Source organism: Myodes glareolus, chromosome 16 (genome assembly GCF_982192425.1).
Source record: "Myodes glareolus chromosome 16, mMyoGla1.1, whole genome shotgun sequence".
NCBI classification, from domain to species: domain Eukaryota; kingdom Metazoa; phylum Chordata; class Mammalia; order Rodentia; family Cricetidae; genus Myodes; species Myodes glareolus.
In genome coordinates, this window is record NC_142041.1 from 50,526,810 (window position 1) to 50,552,540 (window position 25,731).

General features: G+C 39.4%; 1 protein-coding gene across 4 annotated transcripts in view; it reads right to left on the minus strand.

Annotated features, from left to right (window-relative positions):
* Positions 1–293: 293 nt before the first annotated feature.
* Positions 294–25,731, minus strand: part of Fbxl4 (F-box and leucine rich repeat protein 4) — a 74,630-nt gene continuing 49,192 nt past the window's right edge. For 3 of the 4 annotated variants that reach the window (XM_087897215.1, XM_087897216.1, XM_087897217.1), the window contains exons 7-9: positions 12,285–12,356; positions 4,660–4,972; positions 294–817 (exon numbers count right to left, since the gene is read on the minus strand). In XM_087897215.1, coding sequence (XP_087753341.1) covers positions 654–817; positions 4,660–4,972; positions 12,285–12,356 — 549 coding nt within the window. In that variant the 3' untranslated portion in view covers positions 294–653. The remainder of the gene's footprint in view (positions 818–4,659; positions 4,973–12,284; positions 12,357–25,731) is intronic. The other variant, XM_087897218.1, reaches the window with a different exon arrangement.

The following is a 25,731-nucleotide window of genomic DNA, read 5'->3' on the forward strand; positions in this document are numbered from 1 at the left end:
GGAGACAGACACTGGATGCTGGACAGAACCCTGTGTAGGCTACAACCACATGGCAATATACAGATTAATAGAAATGGGTTAATTTAAAATATAAGAGCTAGCTAGGAATATATATAAGCTAACAGGTCAAGCAGTGTTTTAATTAATACAGTTTCTGTGTGATTATTTCCGGTCTGGGTGGGTGGGAAACGAATGAGCAGTCTCCGACACATAACTGGCTCTCCCAATTTGGTATCCGGCAAACAAAACAGTTGTCAGGCCAGAAGGCCTAATAAAGATTCATTACAAAGAGGAGATGTGCAAAATCAACTTTATTTTCATAAATATTTTGATTATTTTATTGTTCAAAGTATTCCTTTAAAATAAATTAGAGTATTTCCATATTATTCCTTTTACATACAATTATTGATTAAAGCATAGCATTGACCAACATAATGGGAAATAACATCAGCAAGTCACACATTCCTAAAGAAAAGTGCCTGCGATCTTCTAAAGAACATTCTTTATATTTTAACTTGATTTAATGGTTAATTTTACATTTTCCTTTAAATTTTACAAATGCCTTCATTCTCAATATTATATAAAATACCAAAGTCATCTCTCAAAGTAAACCTCCCTAAAGCACGTTATTTAATGACAGAATAGGTATGAAGTCACTGGGTAAAGCTCTTTTTTATGAATACTTTTGGAAAGCTGGCATTGAGTTCTAACACGGCCTTGTTGTCAATCTGAGAACAGAAGGACACGTCAAGGAGGGAAAGATCTTTGCAAGACTCCAGGAGCTTTCTCAACGATGCTGGACTTACCATCCTTGTTCCTGTTTAAGAAAACAAAGCATCTATAAAAACGTGTTAATAATGACTTTCTCTGCTTTTAAGCTTATAGAAAATATACAAAATATAAGCTTATCTAAAATAAGCAAACTTTTAAAGCAAAGCATTTTAAAAACAAATACTTTATAATAAATAGTTTTGCTTAAACAAAAGAAAACCTGACTATTCTCAGACAATTTGGCAATGAGAACCTCAACCTTGTCAACTCTCTACCATTCCTATGTCAACACTGTCCCATTGTCTCCTTACTTCCCTGCATCATTGCCCCAGTGCAGAAAGGCTACTCACATCTCACCTAACTTAACTCATGGACAACCCATATGCCGCCTGTTATGTAGCAACGCTGACGATTCCCCTTCGATTACAGCTGAGCAGCAGATACCATAGCAGATTTGAGCATCTAGTCTAGGCCTGGGAAGGAAAAGGGATGCATCTGCCTTAGGGAGCTACTGACCAGGGCATAAAACAAACACAGCACAACTCGCTGTCCTCTCGTGGGAAGACAGATGAAGGACGACAAGTGACTTCTGCCGATGTTATCATAAATGTGGACATGGAGAAATTTTAACCCAAACCAAACCCAGATGCTGAAAATCTTCAGGTTTTTCCTTTGATGAATATTAGGTAAAGAGGAAAGGATATGCAAGTACTCTATAAAAACTGAGACCCGTTATTATGAGTACTGACATACTGCCAAAGACAGCTCAAGTGCTATGAGTTCATGTATTCTGGGATGATGTGTGGGCAATAATGGTATTTTACAAACTGATTCATTTTCTGTCTTTAATAAAATTGGAGAATACAACTCATGTAAATCTTACGCTCTGACTGGACCCCAACTTGCTATTTAGAGCATGTAAAGCTTTCGGTTATGTTGCTCTACTCACCATTATATTCTCCCTCTGTCTCTCTCCCTAGGCCAATGTATCCGTCCATCTTACACTTTCTACCAAGCAGTCTTATCAGGACAACTGTTTATTGCAAGTTGATTCGACTTCCTTGCAAAAGGTCAACAGTTAGGTTTTAAGTCAAAGAGGCAGACTTTAAAACAAATTTATGGAAGGAATTCATCATGTCCAACAACAATAAAAATCCCCCAGTACTAACAGAGGAGAAAGAAAAGAACCCAATCAACTAGGAGGCAACCAATCAAACGAGAAGACGTAGTAAGCAGCTCTCACTAATAACCTTAAAGGTAACTAGTCTCACCTTACCAATGAAGAGACATAGACTGGCTGGCTGACTAACCTAAAACACTAGCTCTAACTGTCTGCTGTGCTCAAGAAACACACCTCACTGGGAAAGACATCCATAATCCATAGATTGAGAGCCAGAGGAAAAAAGTCAATCTATCAAGCAAACAAAAGCCAAAATCAAGCTGTTATAACCATTCTGATATCTATCAAAGTAAACTTAAAACAAAAACTAGCCAGAATAGATATAGGCCACTGCATATTAATAACTATGAACATACATCAATAACAATATAAATGCAAAAATATTTGTACAAAATGTTAGAACTTATGATTTCATAAAATAAGCACTAATGGGCATAAGAAAACATGGCAGGTACCCATACAGTAACACTAGGTGACTTCAATATCACCCTCTTATCTTTAACTAGGCCAAATTAAAAATCAAGAAAGAAATTTCAGAGTTAAACTATCTGGCAGATAGATTTAGCAAATGTCTTCAGACCCTCCCAACCCGAAGCAAAGAAATACACAGTCTTCTCATCAGTCCATGGAATCGTGTAGAGGTAGTCACATTCTAGGTGCAAAGCAAGTGTTAACAAGTACCCATGGCTTGAAATAACTTCCCACCTCATCACAGTGAAATAACTGGAATCAACAACAAGAGAATCTATAAAAATTTTTGGTGGCTGAACAATATACCTTTGAGTGATGAATAGAGTCACTGAAGAACTCCAGATTATTTTTTAAATTCCTATAACCAAACAGAACTTAAAACACAACATACCAGAACCTTGAAAAACAGCTCAGGCAATCCTAAGTAAGGAAAAGAGCAATGTTTGGGTACCATAATACCTAGAGTGACAGTAACAAGCTGGCATGGTACTAGTACAAAACCAGATACGCATACTGTGTTTGTTTTTGTGAACTTGACACAAACCTAGACATATCTGGATGGCAGAAATGTCAACTGAGGATTTCCTCCTTCTGACTGACTTCTAAGAAAGTCTCTGGGAGTAGGGCCAAGCTCCCTGTGGGCAGTGCCGCTTCTGGGTAGGTGGCCTTGGGTTTTATAAGAAAGCCACAGGGAAAGAGCAAGTAAGCAGCATGCCCCAATAGTCTCTGCCCCAGTTCGGGCCTCCATGCTCCTGCATGAATTCCTGTCCTGATGTCCCTCAGTATCAGACTGTGATTTATAAGTCACAAGATTAAATACCCTTTCCTCCCAAGCTGCTTCTGGTTGTAGTGTTTATCACAGCAATAAAAAATGTGGCAGAATACTTATTAAATAAATCCACATTATTTTTGTTATAGATGTCAAAAACATACAGGAGAAAGAACACTCTTCATCAATGGTTCGAGGAAATCTAGCTGTAGAAATCTACCCAGCTGAGGAAATCTACCCAGCTGTAGAAAAATGAAACTAGATCCCTATCTCTTATTCTCTACTAAAATCAATTCAGAATGGATCAAAACCTTAATGAAAGGCCTCTGAAAGGGTTAGGGGAAAACACTCCAATAAACAAGGACTTTTTAAAAAGACTTCAATTATAGAAAATTATCCCAAGACTGACAGAGAGGATTGCATGAAATTTAAAAACTCAGTACAACTGATGAAATAATCACTAAAGGGACAACGTAGAGAATGGTGAAAAAACCCTTTGCCAACTGCACGCTGGAAAGAAGATTGGAACCTATATGAAGAAATACGCAAAGAACACCAAAAGAGGAAGCCATCGAATCAGTGTATTAATGAACTGCAGACAGTCTCAAAAGAAGAAATACAGCTATCCACTACCTACCTGAAAAAGTGTTAAACATCTTTAACCATCAAGGAAATGCAGAGGGGAACTTCTTTGAGAGTGTGCCCACCCCCATGCCCAGCTCCTGAAGAATGGTTACAAATGATAACACATGACAGTGAATGCTGATGAGAATGTGGGAAAAGAAAGTCTGCGGGTGAGACTGTAAACTGGTACAGCCACTGTGAAAGTCAGTGCTGAGGTCCCTCAAAAAACTAAAAACAGAAGCAACACATGACCCAACTACACTACTCCTGTGTACACATCTGACAGACTCAAGTCAACACTCCAGAGTGATACCTTCATATCTATGTTTATCACTACATGGTTCGCAGTAGTGACTGCAACCAGCCTAGATGTCCATCAATGCACAAAGGGATGAAGAAACTCTGGTAAACATACATAATTTTATTCAGTTATGAAGAAAAATGAAATCATGACACTTGCATGAAATGAAAGTCTTTAAAGATAATTATGTTAAACGAAATAAAAGCTACATACCACAGGTTCTCTCTCATATGTGTACATTAGATTTACATTCATGCATTCTTATGTACGTTTAATTAGGAATTCTTATGGCAGTAGAAAGGAGACTGTGAAAGGAGTAGTAAAGACTTTAAGAGAGGAGAGCAGGGAAATGAGAGTGCTGGAACACATTTGACATAAAGGTAAAAACAAGTACAATCTGAGGGAAGGTAAGAGCCAAGAAGGGCTTTGGGGAGAGGGGAATGAGTAAGAATAAAGTAAATTGGTATATGGGTATGAAATTCCCATAACAAAACCCATCATTTTGTATACAAAATTAAAACTATTTATATACTGTACCCTTACCTAATATGTCCAGCTGCTGTAATCTGGTACAGTTAGATGCCAGTTCTTCTATGTCTGTGTCACACACAGACCTGTTAGCTGTAAGAAAGAGTTTCTGCAAGTTTGGGAGCTGACGTGCCAGTCTGGCGAAGCACCCAGTGCTGCTCTGTAGGGTGGGACACCAGCCAAGGTCCAGTTCCTCGAGAAGCACACACCCAGAAGCCAATTCTGCTATCCCGTTCTCTGTAAAGTTCTTGCATCTCCACAGATCCAGGGTCCGGAGGTTTTTACACTTGGCTCCTATCATGCTGGCTATCACATCATAATCTTCAATCTGGAAATCAAACAATTCCAGTCTTTTAGACGTCACAAGCAGGAATATAAACAGCTTAAAACGTTCTTCTTTTTCTTTCTTCCAGTTTTTTGAGATAGGGTTTCTCTGTGTAGCACCGACTGTCAAGGAACTCATTCTATAGACCATACTGGCCTTGAACTCAGAGATTTGCCTACCTCTGCCTCCCAAGTGTGATTAAAGGCATGAGCCACCACTGTCCAGCTCCTTAGAAGATTCTTAATCATCTCTTATTGTTGCTTTCAAGTAAACACACCTATGTCCTTGCTAGTACACATTTGTTTACTCATCCTACATCTCCCAGTGCTTCAAAAAGCATGAGTAATGAGCTGGGCAGTTGACTCATCTGATAACGTGCCTGTCATGTGATCGTAAGGGCCTGAGTGTGATCCCTAACACCATGTAAAACTTAGGTGTGGAGTATACACCTGTAATCACAACACTGGAGAAAGAAGAAATAGGAGGAAACTGGGCTTGATGGCCAGAATTTAGCCAAACAGGTGAGCTCTAGGTTTAGTAAGAGACCATGCCTCAAAAATAAAGTAAGATGTCCACATTAACCTCTGGTTAATAATGACCTCTGGTAATAAAAGAGACGTCTTGATTGGGGTTGGGCATTTTGGGGTTAGGGAGAAACCTGGTGCCAGGGAAAACTCCAAGAACCCACAAGGATGACCACAACTAAGATTCCTAGTAATAGTGGAGAAAGTGCCTTAATTAGGGAGACTGGTCATCGGAGATACTCTATCTAGTAACTGATGGAAGCAGAGGCAGAGATTCACAGTCAAGAACTATGTTGAGCTCCAAGAATCTTAGAAAAGGAGGAATTGTATGAGTCAGGGGGGTTAAGATGTGGGGGGACCCACAGAGGCAGCTGACCTGAGCTCACGGGAGCTCATGGATGCTGGACCAATAATCCTGCATGGGACTGACTTAGGCCCTCTACAGGTATGTGACAATCATGTAGTTTGGTCACTTAGTAAGGCTTCTAAGAGTGAGAGCAGGACCTCTGCTGGACCTTAGCTGGCTTATGGTAACCTGTGCCCCATGTTGAATTACCTTGACTAAATCCTGCCCCAGTTTGATGTGCCATGTTTTGCGCAAGCCCACGAGAGGCCTACTCTTTTCTGAAGGAGAATGAGGAAGAGTGGATGAAGGGGGCACAATGGGAAAGGGGAGGGGATGGGAGGAGAAGAGGGAAGGAAAACTGGTTGATATGTAAAATAAATGAAAAAATGTTATTTAAATAAAATTAAAAAGAAAAAATGAAAAAAAAAACAAAGAGCAATGACCTTTGGTGTATACATGTATGTGCATGCGCTTCTTTACAGACATGTGCACACTCATATAGACAAAAACCACTTAAAAACCCATTTAACAGAACTAGAGAGAATACTAATGAATTAAATTCCACAGCAGTCCTCAGTCTCTCAAGAACAATCTCATGAACAAGTGGTATTCTACCATTGTAGTAGCAATGGTAAGTGCCTACCATTTTAGCACTGTCCCAGCTATATGCTGACAGGGCCTACTTTCTTCTACTTTACATATGATTAGTGGACACAGATGGGTACTTCATCTCTCCCTGACAAACATGCATACATTGGTAGTTTCTAATATGTGTGGAAATGCTGAGAGTAATAAGGATAGTAGTTTGTGGCTCAGTAAGGATTTATAGACTGAATGTACAGCAGAAAGGGGCTTTAGAGTATAGTATGTTAATCGTTGTGAGTCTCCAGTATTTAGTAGCATGATAAAGGATGCGTATCTAGTAGCCAAGGATAAACATCCCTACCCTTGTGCTTTCTGTGCTTTAATGTTTCTTTAAAGAGGTTCCTTCAAGGAGGTCAAGTGATTTCATTATAATCAGGTATCAAAGTTACCACCAGAAGTCAGAAGAAAACAAAATAGCAACTATAATGACTTTTTTCTTTTTGGTCATTTATGTATTCATTTTAAACAAATATATGTGCAATCACTATGACAGACCACCCCAGATGCTAGGAACAAGAATAACGGCCCCATCCCTGAAACATTTTGCTTACAGTTTTAGAAAGACACGGAGACAAATAAATGAGGGGAAACAATTCAGTGATGACAAGTGTGATGGAATAAAGCAGAGTGATGTAGGGACCTCAGAGGGTATCAGCTGAGGGTGGGAACGGTTCTGCAGGGATGAGTAGGCGCACTCAAGGGACAGGAATGGGACTGAATGAGAACAGTGAGAGACAGGCTATGGAGAGAGCAGAGTTAAGCAAGGCCTGGAGATTTAGCTATGAAGGAGCTGAATTTTTATTTTATACACTGAGAAGAGAAGGAATATTTTAAGTTAAGGAAAGGTATATGACTGACACTCAAGCAAATCCCTTTCTGGCCTTTGGAGGATAGAGATGTCCTGTGGTAGGTGAAAATGGAGGAGGAAAAATACCTAAGTGGACTGAGAAAGTTCAACGTGAGACCTCAGGGTCCTTGATGAAGAAGACACCGAACAGATCTGGGGCTATGTTCCTGAGCAGGACTAAAGACGGACACAACACGTGTCTTCTAAGGTTCTGGTCTAACTAAGCAAGTGCATCTGGGGGACTCATTCAAAGTCCACAACAAACAGGTCAGGGGAACATCACCACCTCTACAAGTGAGTTCTCCTGCATAATTAGTACATCTGTTGCAGAATATTAGTTGATGATGCATTACATTTGTTTTTGCTGTGGAACATTTGTCCAATGACGCAAAGATGTGTTACATTCTTCTATGTTGCATTTGTTAACTCTGTGAAGCTGTGATATTTTGCCTCTCTAAAACCCCTGATGGTCTAATAAAGAGCTGAATGGCCAATAGCTAGACAGAAGAAAGGATAAATAGGGCTGGCAAGCAATGAGAATAAACAGGAGGAGACATCTGGGAAGAGAGGATTGAGGAACATGAAAATGAGAAGGAGAGAGGATACCAGGGGCCAGCTACCCAGCCACACAGCCACACAGCAGGCCATGGAGTAAGAAGTAAAGAAAGATATACGGGAATAGAGCAGGGTAAAATCTCAGAGGCAAAAGGTAGATGAAATAATTTAAGAAAAGCTGGTTAGAAACAAATCAAGCTAAGGCCAGTCATTCATAAGAAAGAATAAGTCTCCATGGAAGCTGGGTGGTGAGCCCCCAAAAGAGCCTAAGAGTAAAACAACAACAATAACAACAACAACAATAACAACAACAACAATAACAACAACAACAATAACAACAACAGACATCCAATTAGTATCTTTAAAGAAGCAATCGACCTTTCTGACATCCATGATATGATGCTGCTGATTCTGCCTTGGGGAACTCACTCACATGCACAATAAGTCTCTACCAGTACACCACAAATGGGAAATCCTCCAAAAGTTCTGGGTGTAAGCTTTTCACAGCACCATTAAACAAACAAGGACAACAATACTCAAGGCAGAAAAAATATCAATCTAACTGTCCATTTTTGCTAAATTGAAGCAACCTATTTTTTTTTAGCTACCCTGCAATATATTTTTACTTTGAACTTACTGAAAAATAGCTACATTAGGGTATTGAGAACCATATGGCTACCTGAAATTTTGATTAACGAGATGGCAAAAGATCCTTTCTTAATAATTACAACTTTTTATAAATTACAGAAATAATTGAAAAGTATTTAGACACAACTATTTTCTTTTCTTTTCTGTTTTTATTGAGCTATACATTTTTCTCTGCTCCCTTCCCTTCCTCCACTCTCCCCTTCTACCCTCTCATGGTCCCCAGGCTCCCAATTTACTCAGGAGATCTTGTCTTTTTCTCCTTTCTACGTAGATCCATGCATTTCTCTCTTAGGGTCCTCTTTGCTGTCTAGGTTCTCTGGTGTTGTGGATTCGAGGCTGGTTTTTCTTTGCCTTATGTCTAGAAGCCACTTATTAGTAAGTACCTACTATATTTGTCTTTCTGGGTCTGGGTGACCTCACTAAGTACGTCACACCTAATTTTTTATTTAGTTATTTATTGAGACAAAGGGTCTCGCTGTCTATACTAGGCTGGCCTTGAACTCCCAATCATCCTGTCTCAGTCTCTCAAGCATTGGGATTATAGGCATGGACAACTGTGCCTGACTTTCATTATCTAATTTTAAAAAAATATGACAGATGCCTCCAAGGAACTATCAGAAAGAAGACAGCTATCCTGACTAGGGGCAAACGATTAACAGGAAACCTAAGGAAATGCAAACTGGGTCCAGGCAACTTTAAATTACTTCAAGAAACACCAAATAATGCAAAGAGCACATAGGCTGTTTTTAATCACTCTTTCCATAGCAGAAAGAAACAAAATTAATTTCAACAATACATTTTCTTTAACACTTCAACATGAAGATATTACAATAGGTCACATTTTTTGATACAAGACTTCAAAATTGGGGCAGGTATCTTACATTTGCATCATACAAAAATTGAAACTAGTGTATTTCCAACCGGCCATCAGCTAACAGACAGGACAGCACAGCAGTAGAACCTACCAATGAATGCAGTGTACTCAGGGAATCGCGTATGCTCTCTTTACACACATGGTTCATCTTCTACTACCTAGCTCAAGTTTTTACTTCTATTCTGAATTCTGCCTGCTCATGACTACTCAGAACATAGACTGTATTTCTTAGTTTTTCCTACTACAAAGTGTGCAATGTGACTGAGTTCTGGATAGTATGAAGTAGTCTGAAAAGGCAAAATACTTCTAGAAAGAGTCCTTAAGGGAGAGTACTGTGCCTTTGTCTCTTCCTTACAGTTTGACATGGGAATGGGATGGGCAGAGACCTACTCCTAACACTAAGGTCAAATGTGCAATGTAGTCTTCAAGAGTGAAGTCTAGATCTCAGAGGAATGAGGAGTCAAGCTGGCAAATCAGCCAGGCTTGTTTACTTCCTACACTCCATTTACAGCTAAGAGAAATAAGCAGTCTTGTAGAAGCAGTCATTGGAAGGTTTTACCCACTTTTAATCAGCATGCTTGCAAATTTGCCAAAAGATTTGAAAGATTAATGACTGAAATAAAATATTAAAGCAAGCTTCAGATTCCTATGAGGCTTTATTACCTACATGGCCATTGTTTTCTTTTACAATCGATTATAACATGTAAAGTTGGCTGTATATGAATGGTGTCCTGGAACCTCTGGGGGTATGCTAGGAACATGGCTTCTGTGTAGTACCATGTATCAGCGCATTTCCACAGGGAAAGGAGGCAGACAACTATTCCTAGAGGCTGATGTTGTTTATGTCTGAAGTAGAGCTGAGCTCTCCTTGGGAAAGAGGTGTGCTTATGTACACCAGACCAATACAGCAGAAAACCTGGTGGCAAACCAAGCAAAACCAGAGTAATCTGGAAACAGGAATACAGTCTGTGCCAAATTCTGCAAACAACCTTCCTGCCAAAACTGCTGGACATGAGTTCATGTGATACTGTGCTCCATGGGATTTAAACTAATGTAAAAGAAATAAGCAAAAATGTAAAATAATTAAAACTAAAAATAAAACAAACCCTCAAAACTTTAAAGAGCTAATCATCTATTCAAAATAATAGTTTTGTCCTCACAAATTACAGGACAACTAAGAGTTTCCAAAGAGTGCTGACAACCAGAAGAGGGCCTAGGCATGTTAGGTGGATGGGCAGCTTCTCACGGTAACCACACACTTCATTGTGAAAACAGCCTGTTTACTGACAGACTCCACTGCTACTGTGTGTAGGATAGGAAAGTGAATTCCATATTGATGAAGGCTGGAAAGCAGGGGTTAAGCAAAGGCAAACTTTGAAGCGAACAATGCTATGTTAATACCCCAAATGGAAGAGATACCAGAGTCATTCCCTAAAGTTCATCAGGAATCCCTGCTTTCCTCTAACCACATGTAAACTTTTATAATTGAATATTCTTCAGGGCTAATTTTCCACAGATCAATTCTGGGAAACACTGAATTAAAATACATGTATTTTTAACTATAAATATTTATGTATATACACTCAAACACAAAAATTCTGACTCAAACTGTGGCCAGAGGCCTGCTTTCCCAGAGAATGATGCTTCAATTTAAGAAAGGGGTGGGAATAACAAAGAGAATAGAACACTCAGAGGGAAATGAAATAGGGTCCTTACTGACCTAGTGGGGCAGCCAAGCAGTATGGAAAGAGCAAAGCAGCTGATCTGTTGTCACAGAAACTGTCCTCAAGGGTCCCTGGGTTCCCTTAGAACAGCTACAGAAGAGATCCAAAGAAGTTTCTGAAATGGCTCACAAAAGTAAGAATTTGACTTGAAGAAGGAGAATCTACTGGGTTCCCAAGATTGTCTCTGGGAACTGGGACTGTTTTGGTCCATACATGCACTTTAATAAGACCTAGGCACTGAGATCTAGATGTGAAAGCACCTTACATACACCATTGTAAGAGGTTTGTCTAGACTCCAATGTCAACATTTTTGGACATCTTTGAAGCAATTGCTAAATGACAAAGATGTTCAATTAGTATCCAAGCCTAGGAGACCAGACTTCCCTGACTGCCAGCTTATTGAGGGCCTGCAACAAAGTGGATGCAGTGCTGGACAGGTCTGGATCCGCATCTGCTTTGACTACAGGCAACAGAAGACAATAATGGGCTGCTCCACAGGAAGACTCACTTCCTCTTCTGCCTGTGTAGCTGTGTATACACAGATCCCAACAGTTCAACTGTCCTTTAAGTCTCAGAATAACTTATAAGCCATTTAACTACATAGTTTAGATCAACAAATTTACATTTTCTCATTACCTCTTCCAGGACAGATAAAGCTACAGTTTATATGTTGAAGGCCTTCAGAAGTTCTCTAATCTAAGAATCAGGAATCCGAATTTCAGACCAGTAAAGTTTTAAAAAGAACAAACAAAACACAACTGAGTCCTAATATAGGGCATTAGCCTTTTTATTGTGCCTGATAAAGAAGTAAAGAAGCTCACAGAACAACACACCTTTCGTCTATCAATCTTCTAAGAGTTAATTGCAGGATTTAAATTGAGTTTTGTGAAATCTCTTTAAGCCACCGACATCTGGGTGTGATACCTGTCCAACACTTTTGTAAAGGATCCATACAGGTAAAGAGCCTGAGACAACACTCCCTCCACCCAAGGGAGTGATTCAAAGACATAGCCTCCAATGTGAGGAGGGGAAGTGTTTGAATGTGGGACACAAAGTATGTGGGTATGTATGTGGTGGGTGGGCCAGGTAAACCTCACCCCTGTAGTGAAAAGATAACAAGGCATTAGGTACGGAGAATATGCAAGCACTTACCATCACACAGCTGCCCAAGCTGAGGTGCTGGAGCTCTGCACAGAAGTTCAAGATGCTCAGCAGTGCTGTTTGCTGCCATCAGGGACCACATCAGAGGCAAAGGCAGAAAGTGAATGAGCGTGAAACAAAGAGAAGAGGTCAATTAGACATTAAAGGCTGTCACTGCCTTTCCTGAAATACAGATGAAAACCTAGGTTACAGAGTCCACAGATGCCATTTAATGAGTCCCCAGGTGCTCCCACCATTGACTGGCTGGGTTTCGAGGTAATCATTAGCAGTCCCCGTGTAAGCCATCACTTAGTATGGCTTTACATACTCTAAAGACATCTATGCTCCCCATGGCCTATCAGTTTATTTCTCAGGTAAGCACTTGAGGAGTGAGAGAGAGAGAGAGCTAGAGCGAGAAGGCAAGAGAGCAAAAGCAAGAGAGTGACTGAGGAAGTAAGAGGGAGGAGGGAGGGAGAGGAAGCGTCCCACAGCGGGCTGGTGACACTCCTGAAGAGCAGCCGCAGCTCTGACATTCACCGATCAGCTGTAGTCTGATGGAACTGCCAATAGAGTCACCCCAAATCAGGACCGAGCTGGTGACTTTAATGTCAAAGGATTCTCTCTGCTGACAAGGATACCAACAACCATTGAGCACCTGTCAGTAGCAGATGCTGATGGAAACATACCTAACATGCACTTTCTAGTCATGTTCCTGCCATTTAATCCCGTCTGTCCTCTGCAGTGAAAATGTCTGACCATTAAACATCCACAAGCATGCTAGTCTGCTGTATAGTCAGAAGTAAAAGACAGTATTCAGTTGTGTGTGTGTGTGTGTGTGTGTGTGTGTGTGTGCATGCTGTGTGCACCTGTGCCCACCAATGTGCATTCTGAGGCCACAGAAGGATGCTTTCTTCTTCTGTCCCCGCTCTCGGCCTTATTTCTTTGAGAAGGGTCTGTCACTGAACGGAAGACCACCATTTCAGGTAGACTAGCTGGCCAGGACCTGTCGTCTGCCTGGTTCTCTTTCCTCTATCCCCGTGGTAAGTTCCAGGCACATGGCAGTCATTATCTTTTTTCACATGGGTAGAGAGGTTTGAATTTAAGTCCTCATACTTGCATGTCAAGCACCCTTACCCACTTAGCCATACTGCCAGCCCCTAAGAGTACATTTAAGGTGCCAACTCATTTCATAACATGTGTACCATAAAAAATAGTAAAATAAAAAGGCAAAAGACATTCTAGTTTCCCTTAGAAGAAAACTATTCAAATATGCATGACAAAATTTCTTTCTAAACATTTAAACTAAATTCTTTTCTGTGACAAATTTAAGATATTAACAAATTATTAAGTCTTCCTTCTGTTCAGTAATTGAAAAGGATCAGTTGAGGGAGGGGCAGAGGTCTGGCTAAATTCCAGGTAGCTCTCAATAGGAATGTGGTAATGAAGTACCTCCTACAAAGTAGAATAACTTAAAACAAGATGAAAATACTAATTATAAAAGGCATTAGAAAATACTAAACTCCAGTCTATTACCCTACTGAGTATTTTTCAAAGCTAAGCAAAAGATTATCTTGACTTTATACCCAGTATCTAACATAATACTTGTAAGACAACTATAAGTAACTTTTAGACTGAACACTAGACATACCATATGTAGACAGATTGACTTCAAGTTTCAGAAATGCTTAACCATATCACCCAACTAATGATAACATCCCATTTGTTTTCATTAAAGTACTGGGTTTTGAGAGGCAGGGCTGGTTCAACATACTAAAATCTATCAACGTAATCCATCATATAAATAAAATGAAGGAAAAAACCATATGATCATATCATTAGATGCTGAAAAAGCATTTGACAAAATTCAACACATCTTTATGATAAACGTCTTGGAGAGATTAGGGATACAAGCTTCATTCCTAAATATAATAAAAGCAATATATAGCAAGCCGACAGCTAATATTAAATTAAATGGAGGAAAAACTCAAAGCCATCCCACTAAAATCAGGAACAAGACAAGGCTGTCCACTCTCTCCATACCTCTTCAATATAGTGCTTGAAGTTCTAGCAATAGCAATAAGACAACATAAGGGGATCAAGGGGATTCGAATTGGAAAGGATGAAGTTAAACTTTCATTATTTGCAGATGGTATGACAGTATATAAGTGACCCCCCAAAACTCTACCAGAGAACTCCTACAGCTGATAAACATCTTTAGTATTGTGGCAGGATACAAGATCAACTCCAAAAGATCAGTTGCCCTCCTATACACAAAGAACAAAGAAGCAGAGATGGAAATCAGAGAAACATCACCTTTCACAATAGACACAAATAGCATAAAGTATCTTGGGGTAACTCTAACCAAGAAAGTGAAAGATCGATTTGACAAGAACTTTAAGACTTTAAGAAAGAAATTGAAGAGGATACCAGAAAATGGAAGGATCTCCCATGCTCTTGGATTGGGAGGATCAACATAGTAAAAATGGCAATTCTACCAAAAGCAATCTATAGATTCAATGCAATCCACAGAAAAATCCCAACAAAATTCTTCACAGACCTTGAAAGAACAATAATCATCTTCAAATGAAAAAATCAAAAAACCCAGGATAGCCAAAACAATCCTATATAATAAAAGTACTTCCGGAGGCATTACTATCCCTGACTTCAAACTCTATTACAGAGCTACAGTAATGAAAACTGCTTCGTATTGGCACAAAAGCAGAGATGTTGACCAATGGAATCAAATCAAAGACCCAGATATTAATCCACAAACCTATGAACACCTGATTTTCGACAAAGGAGCTAAAATTATACAATGGAAGAAAGAAAGTATCTTTAACAAATGGTGCTGGCATAACTGGATGTCAACCTGTAGAAGAATGAAAATAGACCCATATCTATCACCATGCACAAAACTCAAGTCCAAATGGATTAAAGACCTCAATATTAATCTGACCACATTGAACCTGATAGAAGAGAATGTGGGAAGTAGTCTACAAGACATGGGCACAGGAGACCACTCCCTAGGTAGAACCCTAGTAGCACAGACAGTAAGAGAATCAATGAATAAATGGGACCTCCTGAAACTGAGAAGCTTCTGTAAAGCAAAGGACACTGTCATTAAGACAAAAATGCAACCTATTGATTGGGAGAAGATCTTCACCAACCCCTCATCAGACAAAGGTCTGATCTCCAAAATATACAAAGAACTCAAAAAACTAAACACTAAAACTCTAATTAACCCAATTAAAAAAAATAGGATACTGATCTGAACAGAGAATTCTCAATAGAAGAAATTTAAATAGCCAAAAGACACTTAAGGTCATGCTCAACCTCCTTAGCGATCAGGGAAATGCAAATCAAAACAACTTTGAGATACCATCTTACACCTGTCAGAATAGCTAAAATCAAAAACACCAATGATAGCCTATGCTGGAAAGGATGTGGAGTAAGGGGAACACTCATCCATTGTTGGTGGGAATGCAAACTTGTGCAGCCACTGTGGAAATCAGTGTGGCGGTTTCTCAGGAAACTGGGAGTCAACCTCCCTCAGGACCCAGCAATTCCACTCTTGGGAATATACCCAAGAGATGCCCTATCATACCACAAAAGCATTTGTTCAACTATGTTCATAGCTGCACTATTTGTAATAGCCAGTACCTGGAAACAACCTAGGTGCCCCTCAATAAAAGAATGGTTAAAAAAGGTGTGGAACATATATACATTAGAGTTTTACACAGCAGTAAAAAACAATGACATCTTGAATTTTGCATGCAAATGGATGGACATAGAAAACGCTTTACTGAGTGAGGTAACCCAGACCCAAAAAGAGGAATATGGTATGTACTCACTCATAAGTGGATTCTAGCCATAGTTAAAGGTCTTTGAGTCTATAATTTGTGATCCTAGAGAAGCTAAATAAGAAGGTGAACCCAAAGAAAATCATATAGTTATCCTCCTGGATATTGGAAATAGACAAGATTGCCAGGCAAAAGTTGGGTGCACGGGGGTGGGGAGATGGATGTAAAGGGAGATGGATGTAAGGGGAGATGGGTAAAGAGAAGGGAGAAGGGGAGGATTTGGGAGAGCTTGGGGGGATGGGATGGATGGGATGGAGGAAGAGTGGATATGGGAGCAGGGAAGTAAATATCTCAATTAAGGGAGCCATTTTAGGGGTTGCAAGAGACTTGACTCTAGAGGGGTTCCCAGGTCCAAGGAGAGGTCCCCAGATTGTTCCTTGGGCAGCAGAGGAGAAGCTGCCTGAACTGGCCTTGTCCCATAGCCACACAGATGAATATCTTGCATATCACCATAGAACCTTCATCTGGTGATGGATGGAGATAGACACAGAGACCCACATTGGAGCACTGGACTGAGCTCCCAAGGTGCAAATGAGGAGCAGAAGGAGGGAGAACATGAGCAAAGAAGTCAGGACCACGAGGGGTACGCCCACCCACTGAGACACTGGGACTGATCTAATGGGAGCTCACCAAGGCCAGCTGGACTGGGAATGATGGAGCATGTGATCAGACTGGACACTCTGAACGTGGCTGGCAATGAAGGCTGACTGAGAAGCCAATGATAATGGCACTGGGTTTTGATTCTACTGCATGGACTGACTTTGTGGGATCCTGGTTGGTTTGGATGCTCACCTTTATGGACCTGAATGGAGTTGGGAGGACCTTGGACTTCCTGCAGGGCAGGGAACCCTGACTGCTCTTGGGACTAGAGAGGAAAGGGGAGGTGGGGAGGAGGTGGAAATTCTTAAGAAAGAAAGGAAGAAAGAAAGAAAGAAAGAAAGAAAGAAAGAAAGAAAGAAAGAAAGAAAAATAAAAGGAAAGAAAAAAATTTTAAAAAAGAATTTTCTGAGGTAGGCTATGAATAAATTTTTAAGGTTAGTACGTACTAGAGTATTCAATCAAAGTCATAAGTAAAAAAACACTTACATCAGTTGATGTTATTCTATAGTGATGTAGGTGGGCCTTCTATGTGTTATTCTCATTGGTTAATAAAGAGACTGCCTTGCCCTTTGATAGGACAGAAAATTAGGTAGGCGGAGTAAACAGAACACAATGCTGGGAAGAAGAAAAGTGAGGTAGATGCCATGGAGCCAGCCACCAGGTCAGACATGTTGAATCTTTTCCGGTAAGCCACCACCTCGTGGTGCTACACAGATTATTAGAAATGGGTTAATCAAGATGTGAGAGTTAGCCAGTAACTAACTCTCTAGAGATAATGGGCCAGGCAGTGTTTTAATGAATACAATTTGTGTGTTGTTATTTTCAGGGCTAAGCTAGCCGTGCGGGAGCCGTGCGGGATGAAAAGCAGGCCTGCCCGCAGCTCCTCACTACACTATAGTCTTGATTCTAAAACCATACAAAGGAAAAAACATTGTCCTATTTTCACCCCTCAGTAACACATGCATCTTGGAAAGTAAAGCAGTTTATGAACTGATTTTTGTATCACTGTAAAAGAAGATATAATTAAGAAGTGGCTGTTTAATTGACCATTAAATTTAGGAATAAAAAGGAGAACAACTAGACTATTGCATAGATAACCACTTGTCACAATGCAGAAAACATGTTACTATGCATTGTACAACCCCAACAGACACATTTACAATACAACCCCTACATCCAAGGTTCTGGGAATTCAAGAAGAGGGGAAGATAGATTGCAAGAGGCTCTGGATATCTGCGGCTGTAAAGTCTCTTCTGTATGTGACAGGGAATATGCACTCACAAAAATCTTGACAATATGGTCTATCTAAACAAAAAAGACCTACATAATGACAAAACCAGATTTCATGTCAATGTAGATGGGAAGTTTCACAAAAATCTCACAATTAGAGGGGCAGCTACAGCCAATCAATAACTGCAAAGGGAGGGAGAATCAGTTTTCTCCAGGGGTGAGCTCCCTAATAAATTATTTAATCCCAAGTGCCTATCCTTCAACACATGTGTACATACAAGAGGTAGTAAATAAACTTAGTAGGTTGCATATACATATACACACATTCATAGATATTCATGCACATGTATGTGTGACAATAATTGAGGAAGAAAGGTCACAAACTAGAGAGAGTAGAGCAGAGTACAAGAGATGAAGGGTCAGAAGAAGAGGTGAAATGATGTAAATAGAGTTCTCATTTGTGATCTCTCAGAGAAATAAAATATTGGACACTGATCAGAACGTGGAAATAAGTTTGAAAATTGTCATTTCCTTCCTAACATAAAGACTTCAACAGAGTTGTATGAAGAAGACATGTTTCAAGGTGTCAAGTTGGAAGGTGCCTGTGGCCCAAACGTGAGTCAAAGAAAATGTAGCTGCAAAGGAGCTCATCTATAGATGCCATTTCTTCAGAGATTACAACCCAGCCATTGGTGCTGCCTTAGCTCTGATGGGCTGAAAGCAGCTTCTCACTGGAGCTCGGCTTATGATTGTGAGACTATGTATGTAAAGACTTCAAAAGACACATATGGATTTAAATTGGCACCTAGGCTCTTCAATGTAAATTAATAGCAATCCAAGATTATATTAATTGCTGATGTACACTGAAGTCCAATAAAATTTTGATTCATTACCTCTGTTCCAAGAAAAAAAATAAAGTACTGGGTTTTTTGTTTATTTGTTTGTTTGTTTTAGACAAACTTGCTCTACAGTAATTTTCCCTCCCAATAATACTTCTCTGACACTTCTACTTCCTTTCTTCTGGAACTTCTGTTCAATGAACACTAGACTCTCCCAAATGTTTGTAGTAGTTTAAAAATACGTATCTAGACTCCTACCTTCCAGATACAGCGCTAACTTCTCCTCTTTGGAAGGACCTTTTTTAAACAAAGAGTGTGCAGTGGATATAACTGGTGACTGGATACGCCTGGGCCACAGAGTTCACAGTTATTTGATCAAGCATTATGCTGGGTGTTTCTATGTGGGGCTTTCTGGACAAGATTAACATTTAAACCTGTGGGCTGAGTAAGGCAGACTGTTCTCTCATGTATCAGCTACTCAGTTTAAAGCTTCAACAGAACAAAAGTACAGAAACCACCAAATGCAACAGAGAGCCAAATCTGCAGATGAGTTCTGCTAATTCCCAGGGAGTGAGCCCAGAAGCCCAGCAGACAGCCTGGTTGCAATCTCCCTTCCTTGAGTTTCCTTAGAGTTAAAACGACCAGCAGAACACTCCAGATTCCCCAGTCTTAGACTGTGTGAGATGATAAATGTAGGTTGTTTTGGTATGACTGATATATAATAAGGTTAATAATACAGAGATTGATACAAAGTGAATATAACATTTATGAAATGAATAAACAGGTTCCCTTTGAGGATTAAAACTATATAAGTTCATAGCAGTGCCTGATGTTCACAGCGTCTATAAATGAACAGACTCTTCAAACTGTGCTGATCAGTAATTTATTCTTTGTATCCAGTTTGGAATTCATCTCCTTTATTGACTTTAAAATTCCAATACGTGTCATTTATCTCCTAGACTCAAATTAGTTCCTTCTTACAAGTACATGTTTTTGTTTAGCCTACTTATATTCTGTTCATTTCTAGTTTTGTTTGAGACAGGGTCTCATTTCGTAGCACTGGCTCTTCCGGAACTTGCTATGCAATCCTGCATGGCCTCAAAGGGAGGTGTGCCTGCCTCCGCCCCCAGTGCTAGCACTATGCACCACCACACCCAGCTTTGCTTGTTTTCAAGAGCTCTTCTTATTTACTTCTTGGAACCTCACGCCCAATGGTGTCTTGACAGCTCCCTTCCAGGACCATGACTTCTAAGCAGGTCAACTCTGCAGGAGACATGGGGATACTGCAGAACTACAAAGAAACTTAGCTCAGTTCTGACCATAAAACATGACCAAGATACAAGACCCTTTTTGGTATGCACGCATAGGGCTAGATTCTTCCTTTCTCTCATTCAATAGCCTGGCCCAGAGTAGCCTGGAAACCCACCATCACTCAGACCTGCTACCCAGCCTCAGGATGGGACAGTAATGTTCTCTTAAAATAGTTTGAGATAAAGCATTTGAACTTGTCTAGGCGATGCCTTAGAGGCAGCATTTCCATCACTGGGTATCTACCTTAAAGACTATAATTTTTTTAAAGTATGTTTTTATTCTATGAAAATTTTATATATGTACACAATATATCTTGATTATACCCACACCTGCTCCTCTTTCTGACTTCTCCAAGACCTCCCCCACTTCATTCCCACTCCCAACTTTAAGCTCTAATTTTTAATCTACTACATCAAATCAGCTGCCTGTATGATGTACATGTGTGCAGGGTCAGCCATTGGAACATACCAGGGCCAAATACTCAAAGAAAACTGGCCCTCCCAGAGCAATTATCAACTGCTAATAGCACCTCAGTCAGCGGTGAGACTGCGAGTCCTCCCGGTCCATGCTGATGAGACTGAGTCCTCCCCATTCATACTGATGAACTAGCTGTCTTCTTGCACTAGTTCCACTCTTGTGCAGGAACCACATCAACTGAGTTCATGAATACAAAGGTTCAGTCATGACCAGAAGACACTGTTTCACCACAGTCTTCCAATCTTTCAACCCTGTTTAGGGTTGATGTTCCATGAAAAGACTTTAAGGCATAGGCCCCAAAGCACATCTTCCCAACTCATTAAAAAAAACAATTTATTATTTATTTTTATTTTATGTGTGCAAATGTTTACTTGCATGCATGTATGTATGTTCACTATATGTGTGCCTGGTGTTTGTGGAGGCCAGAAGAGGGCACTGGATCTCCTGGAACTGGCTTTACAGAGTTGTGAGCCATCAACTCCCAGGCCCTCTCCAGAGTGGAAAGTACTCTTAATACCTCTTCTTCCTGCCCAACTCACTTTTGAACTAAGAGTTCAACTAAGTCTAGAAAACATATAGAAGCATTCTTTTCTCTGAAAAAAACTTCTTTTCCTTTTAAATTATATTCTTAGTATTTAAAACAATTTTGAAATTTAAATATAGTCTTATCATATTCCTTTCATCCCCAAGCCCTTCTATATCTTCTCCCACTCCATATTCACTCAACTTTAAGTTCTCTCTCTAAAAACAAAATGCCCAAATCATAATCCTCCCAAAACAACAACAAAAAACCAAAATAAAACCACACACAAAAAAGACAACAAAACAAGAAACCACCAAACTGTAATTAAATAAAAGCACGCACACACATAGCTCTGTGGATCCACTTTTTGTTGGTCAATGACTCCTGAACATGAGGCCTGCCCTGGAGTGATTGCTATCTCCACTGTATTCTATTGACGAAATCTGATTTTCCCTTTCCCAGAAGGTATAAATGACAGTTCAGTTGTTAACCTTTACCCTAGTAGCTAGGTTTTCATTCATTTAAAAAAAATAACAAATTATAGTAAGAAAAAAAAAAAACAACTCCACAGCGAAGATGGACAAGACAATCCGCAGATGGAAAGGAATTCAAGAGACGGCACGAGAAACTGAGACCCACTCATTTGCACACTCAGGAGTCCCATAAAAACATTAAACTGAATGCCACGGTACACACACACACACACACACACACACACACACACACACACACACACACATGACCTGGGACAGACCTGTGCAGGCCCTGTGTATGCTGCTTCGGTCTCTATGAGTTCATAAGAGCTTTGCTCATCATGATTTAGAGGCCTTGCATTCTTGGTGTCCTCCATTCCCTCTGGCCTTTACATTCTTTCAACCTCTTTTTTCCAGAGGTTTCCTGAGCTCTGAGGGGATGGAATTGATGGAGACACCCCATTTAGATCTGAGTGTGTGCACTAACTTTAAAATATAGAAAAGGAAGTTATATCTGAATATTTTGGCAAATATTGCACAAAAATTTAATCAGTCTTCATGTTAAATTGGAAATTATAAAAGTTATGAATAGTAAAGAAAACTATCATTTTTATCCTCACTTAAAAGGGGAACTATCACAGAACAAAAGAAGCCTCATGTTTAAGGATCTCATTCATCTTTGCTGAAAAGATGTGAGATCAAAGGAAGACTGCAGTGCAGAAGGATGAGGAGGATGACAAAGACAGATGCTGTGAGGACTTAACAAGGAGCTAAAGAAAGATAAACCAAAGGCTGGAATGTAAGAGTGAGGTGAGCAAATATAAAAGATCCTAATTTCAAGGTTCCCTCCAGCCAGGCTGAGGAGTCACGAACCAGTCCCAGGTTAGGAGGCTGCAGCCGTGGCATTGGTCTGCAATCTCTCTGCATCTAGTAAACTTCTTTCCTCACAGGACAGGTGCAGAACAGTCTTTGTCTATGGCATTCATATCTAGAAGGAAGGAATTACTACTAACATCAAAGCAAAGAGAAGAACTGACTCTTTATATAGAAGATGGCTCGATTTTGGGAATCTCAACAGTTTACGATAAGAGTTGGCAAACTCCAAATCACAGGCAAAATACACTTTGCTACCCATTCTTGTAAATGAAGTTCTATAGGAATCGTTTCAGCATTGACTACAGCTGTTCTCTCCCTCAGCAATATAGTTAAGTGTGTATGATCTAAATATTTAGATCCTACAGGATCTAAAGTATTTACCCACTCAAAAAAATTCTACTGTAGCAAATATCCATAACATTTCTATACATCTACAGCATACCAACAGGTGAATCAAAACTGCATAAAGCATACTATTAAAAAGAGACACTTGCCAGGTGGTGGTGGCATGCCTTTAACCCCAGAACTTGGGAAGCAAAGGTAGGTGGACCTCTGTGAGTCTGAGGCCAACCTAGTGTACAGAGTGAGATCTAAGACAACCAGGGCTATACAGTAAAACCTTGTCTCAGAAAACAAAGAAACAAACAGAAACCCCTACACAACAAAACAAAACAAAAACAAACAGAAAAGATACTCAATAGTCAAAAGTAAAAAGTTTTACAAAACTCTTTTTAAGGATCTAAGTACCCTTTAGGATTCTAAGTCCACAAATTCTACTGGTAACTTCTGCAAAATTAACTCAATAGAAGCACATATAATTTTAAATAATTTAAATAGTAGCTTTAAGAATGCAAGGCAGCATATTCACTTTTAAATGAGTTTATAATTTTCATGTCTGAGTCAAATTGCTTTGAGAAGGAACATGCTAAGAAGTGATTGGAATCATGTTTTCTGCATAATGATCAAGCCAGACTCCAAGAAAGTAATGCTATCTAGTAGAATACAAGTTCAGAAAAGACAGGATTCTTCTACACTCTACCTAAAATCTACCTAACCTATTCAGCAGCTTCAGAATCTAATGAACCAGTAGTGGTAATAAATCAACAAGTCTATCAATACAGTTTCATAACCTAGTACCATATTATAAGAGCAAATATGTAATCAAATATTCATGTAGATCACATGACTGTTGGTAAGATACAAAGTAAAGGAGTCAAGGGCAATGTACTATAAAAGGTTGTGACTAGAGAGAAAAGCAAAAAGCATCAGACAAAATCCCCGAATGTCTGCTCATAGGGTGGAATGGCCAGACTGGAGAAATCAAACCAAAATCCCACATTCCAGCTCTCACAACAGGATGAAGGCTCCTCTCTAGCCTCTGCTCACAGCTACCCCCTTTTGTTTCTTTAGCAGTTTTACCAGCAATGTTCTCAGTGAGGCCCCCAAGTAGTCAGATGTAGAAAACACACAACTTCAAGAAGAATGTCGACAGCTCAAAGAACAGTGAATAGACATTACATTTTGGTTTAAGTCGATATGAAGTCTCCTGTGGTTACAGAGGATTATTACTAACACCTTTCTGTTACAAGAGAATTTATTAATAGGTAAAAGAAGGCACAAACTCAAATCTTCACTGGTAGTTTTTAAGGAAGTGCCACCTATACACATAGTCACTTCTCACCTTCTACATTTCTAAAGTGCTAAGCAAAAAACACTTGAAATTATGAAATTTATACTTAGGTAACTAGAAAGTCCAGGTTTATGGATTAGTAGAGTTCCCTAAGGCTATCACGCACATCTCACAATCTATGCGTTTGGTAGACTTGGTTTCTTACATACGGTAGTACAGGCTTATAACTGTTGTAACTAGTTGGCACCCCCCCCCCCCCCATTTAGCTTGGTGTTAAAAATTAATTGTTACTTATTTGTAATAACAAATGAAACGTCCAATTATACACCCAATATTGCAAGACAGGATTCCAAAGTAATATTCTCTACTCTAAAACATGATTCCTAGAAAGCATATTGAAAAGGGGCATTTAACACAATTTTATATATTACCGACAGAACTTAAAATATGGACTAATGACACTCATAATCGGGAAAAAATCATTTCACTGATAATAATATCTTCCAAACACTTCTAGGCAATATCTCCAAGTAATAAATTTGAATTTTATTAAAGTATATTCAGCAAATAAAAATTCATAAATGTACATGTAGATATTTTTGACGAAATCCTAAGAACACAGTCACTTAGCTTAAAATACATGCATACATGTGAATTTCTATGAACATTTTTTATCTTTGAGTGCCAAACCAGTAAGTCTGAAGAAGGAAAAACTTGAAGTCTCTTAAGAACTATTTTGAGTACTTCAAACCATCTATACACAGAAGTAATCATTATTCTAGATTATTTAAATTTATTTAATAGATTTCCCATAAGTTATCTACTATAAATTATTCTCTTTATAGACTTCAAATATGTAACATAATCACAACTTGAAAATATTATGTTTTACAAATTGAATTTTAAGATCAATCAATACTGTGGTGGAAAAGTTAGACTTCTCCTTAAAAGGGTCAAGAATCATAAATGATATAAACAAATCTTACTCAGACCTTTGATGGGGAAAGGAATGTTCTCTAAACCTAACTATAGGTACTGTAACTTTAGTCTCTCTAAATCAGAGACTCAGAATTTTAGCTTTAGGTTCCAATTTCAGTACCAAGTTCAGATGCTTGCCACATTCCAATACGTATGTATACATACATATACAACCTGTATGTATAAAGAAGCACAATCTAGGACTACACATTTACACCTGTGTCTTGCTCAACCCTCTCCCATCAGGACTTATCCTACCATGGTATAGTAATACCATATACTCGCCATAAACACGTGAATTTATCTTTCCTTATAGATGAGTAAACTGATCAATTTATTTACAACTTACATGGAAGAAATCGGAAAATTGCCGTAAAAACGATATGGTCAGCTGCCGAATGAGTTTGCTAATATCCCTACTGAAAATGTACATCACGTTTTTATCAAACGATGAGGGTTAGGCTGTCACAGAACCTTACAAGAGGAATCTGAAACACATGCTGTGTGACACTATCCATCGAAATGAGGCCCAGCTAAGATAGGCTGAAGACTTTATCTTCCGAAAGTGCTTCTGTCCTCTTTGTTAAGACGTCACAAAAGAGCACTGGAAACCTAGCCAACTACCTGTGACTGCTGAGATCACAGAAGAACCTAGCACTGTC